Source organism: Nycticebus coucang, chromosome 18 (assembly GCF_027406575.1).
Source record: "Nycticebus coucang isolate mNycCou1 chromosome 18, mNycCou1.pri, whole genome shotgun sequence".
In the NCBI taxonomy this organism is placed as follows: domain Eukaryota; kingdom Metazoa; phylum Chordata; class Mammalia; order Primates; family Lorisidae; genus Nycticebus; species Nycticebus coucang.
In genome coordinates, this window is record NC_069797.1 from 57992180 (window position 1) to 58008100 (window position 15921).

The 15921-nt window shown below is 43.2% G+C and overlaps 1 protein-coding gene across 4 annotated transcripts in view; it reads right to left on the reverse strand.

The window, feature by feature from the left end:
* STAT3 (signal transducer and activator of transcription 3) overlaps positions 1–15921 on the reverse strand; it is a 64524-nt gene that overhangs the window by 8648 nt on the left and 39955 nt on the right. For all 4 annotated transcript variants that reach the window (XM_053567633.1, XM_053567637.1, XM_053567634.1 and 1 more), the window contains exons 5-17: positions 13162–13257; positions 12927–13008; positions 12632–12726; positions 12210–12361; positions 9610–9768; positions 9368–9460; positions 8570–8629; positions 5213–5242; positions 5020–5113; positions 4869–4916; positions 2021–2104; positions 931–1029; positions 701–836 (exon numbers count right to left, since the gene is read on the reverse strand). In XM_053567633.1, the coding sequence (XP_053423608.1) occupies positions 701–836; positions 931–1029; positions 2021–2104; positions 4869–4916; positions 5020–5113; positions 5213–5242; positions 8570–8629; positions 9368–9460; positions 9610–9768; positions 12210–12361; positions 12632–12726; positions 12927–13008; positions 13162–13257 (1228 nt within the window). The remainder of the gene's footprint in view (positions 1–700; positions 837–930; positions 1030–2020; positions 2105–4868; positions 4917–5019; positions 5114–5212; positions 5243–8569; positions 8630–9367; positions 9461–9609; positions 9769–12209; positions 12362–12631; positions 12727–12926; positions 13009–13161; positions 13258–15921) is intronic.

The window sequence follows — 15921 nt, forward strand, 5'->3', positions numbered from 1 at the left end:
GTTTAGTGACAGCTGCTTTATTAGGACAAAGCTAATTATAGTCCAGGTGGAACATAAAATAGTCTACTAAATTTTTTTACTCCAGAGTGAAAAATTAAAAACTAGAGCCTGTAATCTTAAGAGTCTGGATCAGGCCAAGGCAGGTGGATCCCTTGAGCTCAGGAGTTCGAGACCAGCCTGAGCAAGAGCAAGACTCCATCTCTATTAAAAATAGAAAAAATAAAAATCTAGTCAGGCCTTGTGATGGGTGCCTGCCTGTAGTCCTAGCTACTTGGAAGACTGAGGCAAGAGGATCACCTGAGCCCAAGAGTTTGAGGTCGCCATGAGCCATGATGACGCCAAGGCACTCTACCCAGAGTGACAGAGCAAGACTCTGTCTCAAAAAAATTAATTAATTAAATAAAACAAATAAAAAGCTAGCCTATAGATTTTTGAAGAAAAGGACAGGAAATGTCAAGTCTTTAGCTCCAACTTCTTAAAAGATTTTCTGAGGTTAAACAGAAGTGTGTCTAGTGTGAAAAGAAATCGGCCTCCCACCCCATATAAAGACCACCAGGATGCAAACTGCCTCTGTGCCCTGAGTCTCCAATGTGGCACTTTGCCCAAGGCGGATGCTCAGTAAACTTGGCCCGGATGAATAGCCCAACAGGCCAGATCCCTTTTCTGAGGAGGGCAGGAGAGAGGGGGATAAAAGGCAGACCCAGGAGTTTCTCTGCCAGCGTAGTCAACTGCTCGATGCTCAGCCCGCGCTTCGTCGTGGAGGAGAACTGCCAGCTTAGCACCTCAGCCACTTGATCCCACGTTCCAATTGGGGGCTTGGTGAAAAAGTTCACATTCTGTGGAAAATAATGCATGTGCTCATTCAGATGGGAGATGGTGCTGATGACCTGCACTAGGTACCAAGAAGTCACAAGAGGATGGGGCACTAACCTTGGGGTTGTTGGTCAGCATGTTATACCACAGGATCGATGCCCAGGCATTTGGCATCTGACAGATGTTGGAGATCACCACAACTGGCAAAGAGTGGGTCTGTGGAGTGAGTGGAGAATGAGTCAGGGAGGCAGAGGGGCTCTCTCAGGTTCAAAAGTCTATTTACCCATGTCTCCCAGTGCTCGGAATAAAAGGACAAGCCACCATGCACACCAGCTACCAACTCTAGGCGAAGAGTGTGACAGAGTCAGCTCAACTTCCAGAGTGGAGAGAAGGCTAGACCAGCCACAGGGCTCACAACCAGTCACTTGTAAAGTCTAACTTGCTCATAGCTTGTCCCACAGTTCACAGACTCCCTATTTCTAAGGCTGGAAGGCATTCTCCAAAAATTGAAGCTGTATCTTTCCATGAAACAATGAAGTCTCAGAAATCAAAGACTAGTATTCCTGCTTTTCCAGGTATATCTTGATTTGAAATTCAAGAAAAGTTGGGAAAAGAGAAGGTACAAATACCATGATCTGCTGCCAAGACTCTTTTGCCCAAACTTTATAAAGTCATTCTAATCAATTTCTAAATATAGATTTTCATCTCAAGTTTGCTGGAAGCTGAGTATATGTATATCTTAAGCACTCCGGCAAGACTTTATTCTCAGATAGGATACCAAAGATTTTTCTGGAGAAAAATAAGCAAAATAGGCCCAGCATGGTGGCTCATGCCTGTTCTCATGCCTAGAACTCTAGGAGGCTGAGGGGTTTAGATTGCCTGAGTTCACAAATTCAAGACCAGTCTGAGTTAGAGCAAGACTCCGTCTCTAAAAATAGCCAGGTGTTATGGTGGGTGCCTGTTGTTCCAGGTACTTGGGAGGCTGAGGCAAGAGAATCTACTTGAGCCCAAGAGTCTGAGTTTACTGTGAGCTATGATGCCACAGCACTCTACCAAGGGTGACAAAATGACTCCATTTCCAAAAAAAAAAGCAAAATAAACACAGTACTTAGTAATCATTCCACCTTCTTTAATAAAAATCTCACCGGAAGTTCTGTCCTGAGTCACCCTATACACAGCGCCACGCTGATTCTGCTGCAGAACTCACCTCTAGGTCGATCTTGAGGCCTTGGTGATACACCTCAGTCTCAAAGGTGATCAGGTGCAGCTCCTCGGTCACAATTAGGGAGGCCTACAAGAATGAGAAGGACACTCCTCCTCAGAGATGGCATTCGGTGGTAACAGCCACAGCTGAGGAGAGCTACATGCCACAGCTTCATGACACCAAGAAGGGGAAGCCACCAGGTGGCCACAGACAAACAGCCAGGGCCACACCACAGAGCATGTGCTCTTTTCAACACTATGATCCTCAACCTCATTTTTTACTCAGTATGTGGGATAATATTACCAACAGATCCAATAGGTTACTATAAAGTGTGTAAGGCACAAAATAACAATGAACACCTGTGAAACCACCGCCTAGTTTATTTATTTATTTACTTATTTATTTACCACTACCTAGTTTAAAGAGAAAACCATTACTGCTGGCTGACGTTTCCTGGTGGCTTTCCCTCCTCCCTTAGAAGAAAATGCTATTTTGGCCGGGCATGGTAGCACAGGCCTGGAACTCGAGTTCAAGACCAGGCTGGGCAACTTAGTGAGTGAGACCCTGTCCCCGCTCCCAAAAAAAAGTAACTGCAATTTTAGCTTTTGGGTTTATCATTTCCTAGCTTATCACATTTATTACTCTAAACAACATAAGCATTGTTTAGTTTGGGATGTTTGTGAACCTTATACACAGGTATTCTCTTGTGATTCACTTTTCACGCTATATGAAATGGATTCACATGGTTGTGTGCATCTGCAGTGTATTTTTCACAGCCGCATAGTATTCCCTTGTATGACTATACCACAAACCATTTAGCCAGTCTAGTGTTCATAGGTCTTTATTTGGGATATAATCTGAGCTTACAATCAGGCTGCTGTGACATTTTGTATCTGTGTCCTGACAGAAATGTCCTAAGATTTCTCTACTGTAAAATCCTGGGAATGGTGGGGTGGTGCCTGTGCTTAGTTAGTAGGGTGCCAGCCCCATGTACCGAGGGTGACGGGTTCGAACCCGGCCCCAGCCAGCTAAACCAGCAGTGGCAACTGCAACAAAAAATAGCCGGGCATTGTTGCAGGTGCCTGTAGTCCCAGCTACTCGGGAGGCTGAGGCAAGAGAATCACTTAAGCCTAGGAGTTTGAGGTTGCTGTGAGCTGTGATGGTACAGTACTCTACTGAGGGTGACAGCTTGAGACTCTGTCTCAAAAAAAAAAAAAATCCTGGGAATGGCCCTGCTGGCTTATAGGGTGTGTTCATTTTTATAATGCCAAATTGTTGTCCAAAGGTGCAGTGGCGAACACCTGTAATCCTTGTACTCAGGGAGGCTGAGGCAGGTGGACTGCTTGAGCTCAGGAGTTCAAGACCAGCCTGAGCAAGAGCAAGACCCCGACCCCATCTCTACTAAAAATAGAAAAACTAGCTGGGTGTTGTGGGTGGGCGGCTGTAGTTCCAGTTACTTGGAATGCTGAGCAAGAGGATCACTTGAGCCCAAGAGTTTGAGATTGGTATAAGCTATGATGATACCACTGCACTCTACCCAGGGTGATAAAATGGGACTCTGCCTCAAAGGAAAAAAAAAGAAGAAGAAAAGAAAAAAGAAAAAACAAAGTGACTTTAACAATTTCTATTCACATCAGCAGTATAGAAAACTTATTTTGAATAATAGGTACCAATGAATTCTCAGAAATGGAATTCTAATTCATTTTTAAAATACTTTTTCTGATTATAAAAGTAATACATTCAGTTTAAAAGGTAAATACTACAGGGAAAGTATGGAGTACTTCAGATACTAACAGCAGGAATACATAAGCACCGTTTGGTGTATATTCCTCCAGAATTTGTTAATACATGTATGTATACACATAAAACAGTGTCCTGTGTTTTTTAAACAAATATATTACTCAAAATTTTACATATTGCTTTTTCTAAACAAATATGTCATGTACATTTTGCATATAGACTGCTTCACTCTCTACTGTCAAGTATTATAAATTCAACTTTTTTTTTTAAAAGGACTGCTGTGCTCACGCCTGTAATCCTAGCACTGTGGGAGGCCAAGGCGGGTGGATTGCCTGAGCTCACAGGTTCGAGACCAGTCTGAACCAGAGCAAGACCTCAACTCTAAACATAGCCGGGCGTTGTGGCGGGCACCTGTTGCTGTGAGCAATGATGCCACAGTGCTCTACCAAGGGTGATAGAAAGACTGTCTCCAAAATATAAATAAACAAATAAATACATAAAAAAATAAAAGGACTGCTGCATTTTATAGATGGATAACTCAGGGGTCAAACATCAGAAAAAGAACAAGATGTCATAACCTTTTTAAATGACTGGAAACTAGTTTTTGGTCACATATATCTATTAAAGTTTATTCTTGATACTAAGAATAATTTGAATTGCTAGAAGGCAGAAAGTAAAGAAGGAGCATAAGAAACAAGATGGGCTTTTGTTTGTTTTAATGGTTAACTTAGATTTTTTTGCTTTTCTACTTTCTATCCCACCTCAGTGAAAAAAACAGGTCACTAAAACTGGAGCCGAAGATTGTCAACTGGCAGAAGTTGGAAGGGGAATTTGGAAAATCCCTAGAAGGTGGAAAGTGCCTTTTCTACCAACTGGGTGTGGCTGTCTGCTCAGCAAGGGACTTTCTGCTTCTTAGGGGAAGCTGACTCCTAGAGGATCAAGGCAATGCTCCCTGGCAGAGGTCTCTAAGGCACATGTACCTTCTGATCGTTGTCACTTTGGCTCTCTGAGTGACTACAGGCTGAAATAGCAGGTTGATGATTCCAATTCTAGGCAATAAAAAGGCTCTTTCTCTCTCTTTCCCCCCAGTTGGCTTTCATGCCCAACTTACGTCACAGTTGGCTCGACCCCCATTCCCACATCGTTGCTCCCTCAGGGTCTGGAAGAAAAGACAAAGCCATCCATCACGATGAGGGTCTCCCCTACCCTCACCCCCTGCCAGGTGCCCATCATGAAGGGGAATCTGGGCTCTTCCCACATACCAAGTGCTTGAACTCTGCCGAGAGGCTGCCGTTGTTGGACTCCTCCATGTTCATCACTTTGGTGTTTGTGCCCAGAATGTTAAATTTCCGGGATCTGGATCACAGGAAGAAAATCAACTGTGTACGTGACGCAGTAGCCAGACAATAAAGTTAGATTAAACAGGATAAAAGAAAGCCTCCAGGCTGAACTTACCCTCTGAGAGCTGCAACATCCCCAGAGTCTCTGTTAAGAACACAGACCATTGTTAGTAAAACTGGTCCCAAGTTTCTTCAAAAAGCCTACTTTGACTACCTGTTATTTACTCTCATGGAAAAACTCCTGAGTTCCTGGGAATTTCTTTAAACGGTTCCATTACACTGTATACATGCAACATAGAATGCTATACATGGGTTTAAGTAGTAGGCATAGTTGGCTGTCTCCCCAACACTTACTTTCCCCTTTCCTAACAGAACCTTGATCCTGCTTGATTATCCTTGTGCACCTGCAGGGGAATTCTGATCACTAAGTTCATCAAAACAGAGCTTGCCACAGCAATGGTCCAGTCGTGAGAACATGACCTACACTGTCTCAATCAAATCTCAATTCCCTGAGGTGCAGGGAATTGCACCCTGGCTCCACTTATATTCCACAGCTTCAGATGAACACATACAAGGAAGCAGGTAACCTTAACTGCTACAAGCAACTATGTAGCAACCTGGAAGGGACCTGTAGAGTGCAAGTGATACTTATGACAGCAGAGAAGAAAGACAGGAAATCCTGAGTCCTTAAGGACATCAGTGAGTCATTGATCTCATCATCCTTAGGACCTTGCCCAAACCCTGCAATTTCTGTACCGAGTTTCAAATTTCCTTATTATTTAAGTCACCTTGGTTTTCTGCAAAGGTTTGCTGATACCTCTAACCAAGAAAACCCCCATTGATAGAGCTGGAAAGACTCTTCCTGGTGTGTTTGCCTCTTAACTCTACGTTTTTGAATATATAGTTTTTATATGGTCACATTTCTCAGTCTTTTCCCTTTTGAGACAAGAGTCTTACTATGCCACCCTCAGTAGAGTACCATGGCATCACAGCTCATAGCAACCTTAAACTCTTGGGCTTAAGCAATTCTCTTGCCTCAGCCTCCCTACTAGCTAGAACTACAGGCACCTGCCACAATGCCTGACTATTTTTTTGTTGCAGTTGTCACTGTTGTTTAGCTGGCCTGGGCTGGGTTTAAACCCGTCAGGCTCAGTGTATGTGGCCGATGCTCTACCCACTGAGCTATGGGCGCCACCTGTCTTTTCCCTTTTTTGCAAATGGAAAAAAGGGAAAAAAGTCCTTCTCTACTGCAATATATTCATTCACCTATGCTTTTACAGTAATGGCTATTATTATCATTAAACACAGTAATTTTTATTTTATTTTTTTTTTTGCAGTTTTTTTTGGCCAGGGCTGGGTTTGAACCCACCACCTCTGGTATATTGGGCTGGCACCCTACTCCTTGAGCCACAGGCGCTGCCCTAGTAATTTTTATTTATTATATATTTACTTATTCATTTTTAGAGACAGGATCCTGCTGTGTTACTCAGGATGGAGTACAGTAGAAGGATCATAACTCACCACAGCCTTGAACTCCTTGCCTAAAGTCATTCTTCTGCCTCAGCCTCCTGAGTAGTTGGGATCACATGTCCGAACTATAGCACCTGGCACTACTATTTATATATATATTATATATTTTTTTTTTTTTTGAGAAAAAGTCTAAGTATCACCCTTGGTAGAGTGCCATAGCATCACAGCTCACAGCAACCTCAAACTCTTGGGCTTAAGCGATTCTCTTGCCTCAGCCTCCCAAGTAGCTGGGACTACAGGTGCCCACCACAAGGCCCAGCTATTTTTTTTTTTTAATTGTAGTTGTCATTTTTTTTTTTGTAGCAGGCCCGGGCTGGGTTCAAACCAGACAGCCCTGGTGTATGTGGCTGGCACCCTAACCACTGAGCTATAGGCACCAAGCCAGCAATACTATTTATTAAATAGTACATTCCATATAAATTTACAGATAAAAACTGACCAGTTTTTAAATCATTCAGAAGACATCTTTCTGTGTATCACATTCTAGAACCTGACAGTCCTTATTATCAGGAAGTTTTTCTCCTGACTTTAAAAAATATCCCTCTCTTGGGCTGTGCCTCTGCTCAGTGAGTAGGGCGCTGGCCCCATATACCAAACCCAGCCCCGGCCAAACTGCATCAAAAAAACAGCCAGGCGTTGTGGCATGCACTTGTGGTCCCAGCTACTCGGGAGGCTTAGGAAAGAGAATTACTTAAGCCCAAGAGTTTGAGGTTGCTGTGAGTTGTGGGCGACATAGTGAGACTCTGTCTCAAAAAAAAAAGAAAAGAAAAGAAAAAGAAAATGAGACTTACCCTCTACCAAGGGTAACATAATGAGACTGTCTCAAAAAGAAAAAAAATTATTTTCTAGTTCATTCTAATGAAATTTCCCAATAATTATATTACCTAAAAATAAGTATACATTTTGTCTTTTTTAATCTCCTCAAAGGGTATATGCCTTTTAAGGTCTGAACTGTATTGTCAAATTTTAAAAGTATTCCATTATGTGATAAAGTATGAAACGATTAAAAAAAAGAATCCATTCTTGTCATATACAGTCACATGACGCATAGCAGCATTTAGGTCAGGGGCAAACTGCATATTGATGGTGGTCCCAGGCCTGGCACTGTGGCCCATGCCTATAATCCTAGCACTTTCAGAGGCCATGGTGTGAGGATAGCTTAAGGGCAGGAGTTCAAGCCCAGCCTGAGCAACATAACAAAACCCTGTCTCTATAAAAAAATAAAAATAAATTAGCAGGGCATGGTGGCATGTGTTTGTAGTTCCAGCTATTCGGAAGGCTGATGCAGGAGGATTGCTTGAGTACAGGAGTTTGAGGTTGCAGCAAGCTGTGATAGCTCCATTGTATTCTAGCCCAGGCCATGGAACAAGACCCTGTCCCAACAAACAAATAATATTGCTTTTTCCTCTCCTCAGATTAATAAAGAAAATAAAATGACAGTGGCCCCATAAGATTAATTCCTGTCACCCACACCTAGTGATTTGTGTTACTGTTGCCTACAGCATTCAGTACTGTAACATGTTGTACAAGGGTGGGGCCTAGGAGCAGCAGGGTATCCCTGTAGCCGAGGGTGTGGTTGGCTATACCATTAAAGTTCGTGTATGTACTGTATACGCAATGCATTTCTCAGAATGCATCTTGGTCACTAAGTACCACACTACTATATCTCAGTTCTATATGTAATATGCATAAATTACATGTACAATTAAAAAACTAAAGAAAAAGAGGGACTGGTGGTCACAACAGCAGTCACGACTCATATCTGTACCAGCAACTTTGTGGTTTTGTTCAGGTATGTAAATGACAACGTACTGCAAGTTTTCTGAAAATTTTTGTTCACTAAATGGAGATTAAGTCTCTAAGTTCAAATGATGCCTGGCAAAGTTATCATTTCTTTGTTTCTCATTTGAAAAAAAAAAGAGCAAAGGTTAGGAGTACTTACTTGTCAATGCATACTTTAATTTTAAGCTGATAATTCAACTCAGGGAATTTGACCAGCAACCTATTAAAAAAAAAAATTCCAGTTAAAAAAAGTCAGCAGGCTCCCCCCATAATCCCTAGCTAAAGACATATAAAAGTCATAATTCTTTATTTTTAAGAGGTGAATAAACCCTAAATTCCTCCTCCCGCCAACGCCATCTTTGACATTGAGTTGAACATAACTACTTCAGGCCAAAAGGCACTGAAAAAAAGAAAAGCCTAAAATCCTTTTGTGAAAGGGTAGTAAGAGCCATTTAATGAAAAATATTACAGGAACACATGCTCTGTACCAGACAACTTTTCTATTAAACCTGAAACCCAACCCCATGCTAAGTTTCTGAAGAGGGAAATTTCACAGCAGAAGGGCAAACCCCCAGCACACCTGTTCTGAGGGGAGTGTAAAAGTAACACTTCACCCTGCAGTCCCACCACCCACCTGCCCTGGGAAAAGCAGGCTCAAAGATCAGAAAATAACCACATATTATTTTGCCCCTAGAGCAGATGGAAAAGCTACAGTCTAAGACTCCAGGCCTGGAATCATAGAAATAGGCCCAGGTGGCCTCGGAAAGATTACTGTTCTTTTTTTTTTTTTTTTTACATTAGGATCAAAGAGCAAGTCAATATTATGCCAGAAAATTCTATACCTGCAACAGTAGTGCCTGTGACACTTGGGTAGAACCCTGGCCACCAACCGTGCTCTTGCTCTACCGAGTGTCCCTCAATGAAGTATCTACCAAACAGTGGCAGTGCCACAGCCCACCTGACTTTAGTAGTAAACTGGACACCGGTCTTGATGACCAACGGCCGGTCGGGATGCATGGGCATGCAGGGCTGCCGCTCCACCACGAAGGCACTGAAGGGGAAAGAAGAACCGACCACGTGCTACTGCCCCAGCAGCCTTCGCCCCTCCTCTGAAGTCAGCTGCCTCCCACTTCAGGACGGGATTTTCTTTTTACGGGGGAGGGAGGCAGATGAGGGAAAGGGACGAGGACTCTGAATTACCTTTTCATCAAGTTTCTAAACAGCTCCACGATTCTCTCCTCCAGCATTGGCCGGTGCTGTATGATGGGGTCTCCTTTGTAGGAAACTTTCTGCTGCAGCTCCTCCAGTTTCTTAATTTGTTGGCGGGTCTGAAGTTGAGATTCTGCTAATGAGGTTATCCTGCCAATAAATGAACAAAGTTACCAGTTACCTAAGTGACTGCACACAGGTGGAGTGGAAGAAAGGAAAGGAGACGCCATAAATACCGCTAAGAAGTCTCCTGAAATAAGAAAGGGGAATTTTTGTTTATTGCGGTAAAATAAAGAGCAAAAATTTTACCATTTTCACCTTCTTAAGTGTCAAGTTCAGTGGCATTAAGAATAATTTATTTTGCCTTTTTAAAATAGTCTCTTCCTAAAATTTCAAGCTTCCAAGAGGGGGTTGGGCATAGAAAAACAAGTGTTAATTAAAATTTATACCACGGGGAGTGTTAATGGGTTACTGGAAAGTGACAAGAATTAGAGCCTAGATAGGGAGCACATGTGTTACGGAATTTGGCACTTACTTGCCTCATCCCAACTTGTCTAAAAATGTGAAGGCTGAGGGAAAAAATAGGAGCATAGACAGCCCCAAAAGACATGGGTTTGAGCCAGCTCTGCCACTCACTGTCTGCAAACTTGGCAGGTCCCTTTGCCAGAGTGTGACTTAGCTTCCCTCTTGCATGAAGAGAAGGGATCGAACTGCCCAATCCCCAGGAGCCCTTTCAACATCAACATCAGTAGATGAAAGGACATGACATTCCAATATTGATCATATAGGAAAAGTAGACAGAAAGAGAGACAAAGCTGATTATGTCTGTCTCCAAGAACAGAAAATGTTAGTGTCTCTCTTTGATGGTCTACCACTAGTTTATTAAAGATCTCAAAGACAGAAAGTGAAAGAAAGTGGGAGGAGAACAGTTGTAGGAATTTCTGAGGTCCCAGACTTCCTTCTGGCACTTCTAGCCTCCCATTCCCAGAACTTAAGCTTCTGGGTTTCCTGATCAGGAAGCACTTAAAACTGCCTTTAGTAAATTAACACTTGCCTGAACAGACATTCTTATGTAGAGTTGTCCTAATTTCCTGTTTCACGCTCCATGTATCTGGGTTCCCCCCTTATGTCAAGTTTCTCCTAACTTGTTAAGCCGGTGTAACATGCTCTCTAGGAGGCCTTGCACATGAAGGGTGTGCAATAAGGATTTGCTGGATAGGCCGGGGCAATGGCTCATGCCTCTGATCTTAGCCCAGGCGTCCTCAAACTTTTTAAACAGGGGGCCAATTCACTGTCCCTCAGACGGCTGGAGGGCCGGACTATAGTTTAAAAAAAAAAACTATGAACAAATTCCTATGCAAACTGCAAATATCTTATTTTGAAGTAAAAAACAAAACGGGAACAAATACAATTCACACCGCTTTATGTGGCCCGCGGGCCGCAGTTTGAGGACGCCTGTCTTAGCCCTTTGAGAGGCTGAGGTGGCAGGATCATTTGAGGCAAGTTCAAGACCAACCTGGCCAACACAGTAAGACCTCATCTCTTAAAAAAAAAAAAAAAAAGGAAAAATTAAAAAATTAGCCAGGCATGGTATAACATGTACTAGTAGTCCTAGCTAACTGGGAGGCTGAGGCAGGAGGATTCCTTGAGCCTAGAAGTTTGAGGTTGTAGTAGGCTACAGTGATGCCACTGCACTCTATTGTGGGCAACAAAACAAAAACCTGCCTCAAAAAAAAAACAGAACTTTTTTTTTCTTGCTGAATGAAAGTAAAAAAAAAAGAGTATATAAAGAGCATACATACCACAAATGTAAGTAAACTTGTAGATTTCTATCTTTATACTCATATCATGACAGCTGTTCAGTGATACATCACCAAAATTTTAACTAGTGGTACCTCTGATAATTAGATTTTAAAAGATCCTTCTTCATTAATTTTTGTACTCGAAACTTTTTCCCTTATAAAGTTGTTTTTGATTATAAAAATACTTATTTAGTCCATGTGCTAAAATAATTTAGTCCATGTGCTAAAACACAGTTAGCCAAAAGCCTTAAGTCATTAAGTAAAACATATTTAAAATATATGGGCGGCGCCTGTGGCTCAGTGAGTAGGGCGCCGGCCCCATATGCCGAGGGTGGCGGGTTCGGACCCAGCCCCGGCCAAACTGCAACAGAAAAATAGCCAGGCTTTGTGGCGGGCGCCTGTAGTCCCAGCTGCTCGGGAGGCTGAGGCAAGAGAATCGCGTAAGCCCAAGAGTTAGAGGTTGCTGTGAGCCGTGTGACGCCACAGCACTCTACCCGAGGGTGGTACAGTGAGACGCTGTCTCTACAAAAAAAAAAATAATAATAAAATAAAATATAGTAATATAGAGAAATAAAGGTCAAAAACTTAAAAAAATATATAGTAATATAAATACATTTCTATAAAAATAAATTTGTCCAAATAAATTAAAAACTTTAACTCTTGGACTAAATTTGGATATGTAAGAGTTCCCACCTAGAAATGTAGCACTAACTCTGTGGGCCTCTAGTTAGGATCATAATTCAACAGAGCTTTCTAGAAGGAAGAAAAAACTTCTCTCTCCTCCTTTACCAGTTTTCTAGACGATCTAGGCAGATGTTGGGAGGGCCTCCAATGCAAGCAATCTGCTGCCGCCTCTTCCAGTCAGCCAGCTCTTCGTCCGTGAGGGTTTTCTGCACATACTCCATGGCTGACAAAAGCCCCGCCAACTCACTCACAATACTCTGGTTGGAAACCAAAACAAAATCAGAAAACATTTTCTCAGATCATCTCTAACCACATTCTTTTTTTTTTTGGCCAGGGCTGGGTTTGAACCCGCCACCTCCAGCATATGGGGCCGGCACCCTACCCCTTTCAGCCACAGGCACCGCCCTCTAACCCCATTCTTTAGTCAGTTCCAGAGAAGGAACTTCCTAGAAACCAAGTTCTGCCATGAGATGCTGAGATCCTGCGAATGAGCAAGACGGAGCGGGGAGGGGAGCGACGGTCCTTACTCTCCGCATCTGGTCCAGTGCGGTCAGCATCTGTTCCAGCTGCTGCATCTTCTGCCTGGTCACAGACTGGTTGTTTCCATTCAGATCTTGCATGTCTGAGGAGGAAGAAGAAACTCCTTGACCTGAGGGAATACTCCTATCCTTAATAATAAGGCTCCTTTAGGCACCAGTAACTCCCTTGCACCCTCCCACCACCATAAAGGCTAAACACCGAATCAAGACAAAGAAGTCCTTAAACTCATTAACACAAACTCACTTTCTATAGGAGATTCTAACGTCTCTAATATTCACTTGCCTCCTTGACTCTTGAGGGTTTTATAGTTGAAATCAAAGTCATCCTGGAGATTCTCTACTACTTTCATTTTCTGTTCTAGATCCTGTTTAAAACAAACAAAAGCAGAAGTAAAAAAAGATTTCCTTGGGAAGAGGGAAAAGAAAGTTTCTGAGAGTTAAAATAAAGCCAAGACCTCAAAAAAGGAACCACATACAATGTCCCCAACAAAAGGCTCTTTGCCCAGGACTTGCTCTACCTGCACTCTCTTCCGGACATCCTGGAGGTGCTGCTCCAACATCTGCTGCTTCTCTGTCACCACGGCAGCTGTGGGGTGGTTGGCCTGGCCCCCTTGCTGCCAAAAAAGGAGTCAACACACATGTGAACACATGAAATATGGGGAGAAAAATACCACTGTCCAGTCTCCATTGCACCCTACCTACCCGTCCTGTTTGGCTTGAGAGTCTGCAGCCACCATGGGAGGAAGGGAAAGAGGCAGTGGTGCTATGGCCCCAGGGTGGCCCTCACAGTTTCACCTGTGTCACAGGCTCATTTCCCACAGGTCATCCTGTAAACCCACTCTGTGTACCGCACTAGGAAACCACATGTTATACTAAGACATGATCCCTGCCTTCAAAAATTTCAGAGGCTGGGCTCATGATTATAAGCCCAGTACTTTGTGAGGCCCAAAGTGGGAGGATGGCTTGAGATCAGGAGTTAGAGACCAGCCTGGGCAACACGGTGAGACCCTGTCTCTACCAAAACAAAACAAAAATAGCCGGATGTTATGACATGGGCCTATAGACCTAGCTCTTCAGGAGGCTGAGGTAGGAGGATCGCTTGAGCCCAGAAGTTCCAGGTTGCAGTGAGCTATGATCACATCACTACACTCTAGTCTGGATAAAAGAATGAGACTCTGCCTCAAAGAAAAAAAGAAAGAATTTAAAAAAAAAAAAAAAGAATCTTGCCCCAAGGATAAAATTTCATATCAAAAGATACTATCTTGAAGGAGAAAAAAGGCTGGTAACTTTGAAAAGGTGAAATAGCACATGAATTTTAAAACTAACACACTCTGGCCTGTAGCACATACTCCATTGCTGATGTGGGTTTTCTGCACATACTCTATTGCTGACAAAAGCCCTGCCAACTCACTTCATGATGCTCTGGTTGGAAACCAAAACAAAATTATAAACATTTTCTCAGATCATCTCTAACTGTAGCACAGTGGTTACAGTGCCAGCCACATACACGGAAGTTGGCGGGTTTGAACCCAGCCCGGGCCAGCTAAAACAACGACAACTCCAACAAAAAATAGCCAGGCATTGTGGCGGGTGCCTGTAGTCCCAGCTACTTGGGAGGCTAAGGCAAGAGAATCACTTTAAGCCCAAGAGTTTGAGGTTGCTGTGAGCTGTGACACCAAGGCACGCTATCAAGGGTGACATAATAGGACTCTGTCTCAAAAAAATAATAATAATAAAATATAAGACACTCTGCCTAAGAAAAGTAATGAGGGGCAGCTCCTGTGGCTCAAAGGAGTAGGGCGCTGTCCCCATATGCCAGAGATGGTGGGTTCAAACCCAGCCTTGGCCAAAACTGCCAAAAAAAAAAAAAAAAAAGAAAAAAAAGAAAAGTAATGAGACCTCTACTGACACCAAAGATCATGTAAAAGCTACAGTGGTAAAGATAATATGGTTGTGACTCTCAGTTCTGCTCCATTGCTTGCTACAATGGAGCAGAATTGAGAGCCAGGGAAAGACATTATCCATCCAATTTTCCTAGCTAGAAATCCTCAGGTCTCTTTGATTTCTTCCTTGCTTTCCCAGTGAGTCACCACTCCTCTTGGCTCTGTATTCTCAAATCTATCTCCCCTACCAGTGGCTCACGTTCAGGCCCCAAATGCTGATCCCTTTCCTCTAATCTCTCACTTCTAATCTGTTCTCTACACTGCTTTAGACATCTCCAGCATAGATCTGAACATGCCATTTTTAGAGGGAACCATTCTCTCTCTTTCCCACTGTCCCTAACAAAGCCCACAGAATATAAAATTCTTACAAGTTTTGGAAAGGCAACTCCTACCCTTACGTAATCTCCCCATAGTGGGAGTGACTCATCTGAGAGGGGAGATGAAAAGACAGATCTCCCAAGAGCCCAACACTTAAGTTGTCTCCCTCCTCTCACTCTCGCCTGCTTGAGGCACATCTGAGGCAGAAGTGAGGGCCTGTTTCTAGAAGCAGTTGTAGAGGCCTATCCCTCTGCATTCGAGGAGTTTTAGTCTATAGTTCCAAAAACTTCAGGTGGAGTCTGGGGAGATGCTACCGTACAGACTCAATCTCTCCACCCTGAGATCTAACTCAGGGGACAGGCACTGGAAAGCCCCTGCTCAATTACCTGCTCAAGCCATGCTTTCCAGTCTAGTCTTACCAACAACACAGCTCATGTTTTGATCTATATTCCACTCCCATGTCTACTTCTCAACTGGTACTGTACTTAAAAGGGGGAAACAGAAGTGATTAATTATGACCCACAGAAACCCACCTCTAATACCTTTGTAAAATCTTTATTGGCTCCCACTGCTTCTACATATAAACAGCCCAGCCCCGCAAAGACATTTCACAACTTGATAACAACTTAATCTTTCCCTCCCTGAGCCTCAGTCACCCTGAACTACCCACTCTTCCCCACATCCAGCCTGTTTCCAATGTTACCTCCCCACATGCTGCCTGCGCACCCTGGCACGCACTACTGCCCAAGCATACCTGAACTTGCTCACCTTCAAATACAGTCCAAATGTTCGCTTTCCTGTGAAATCTTATTCAACTTCCTTAGACAATATGACACACATCCTCCTGTGTTTTCTCACTTTGAATGTTTATAATCCCAATTAGCCTGACAGCCCCCAGTTAGCGGGGATTACATCCTTTCTTCTTTCTAGCTCCTAGTACTTTTACTCATATCAGACACTTAAGAACATGACAAGGCCAGACACAGTGCCTCACACTTGTAATCCCAGTACTTTGGG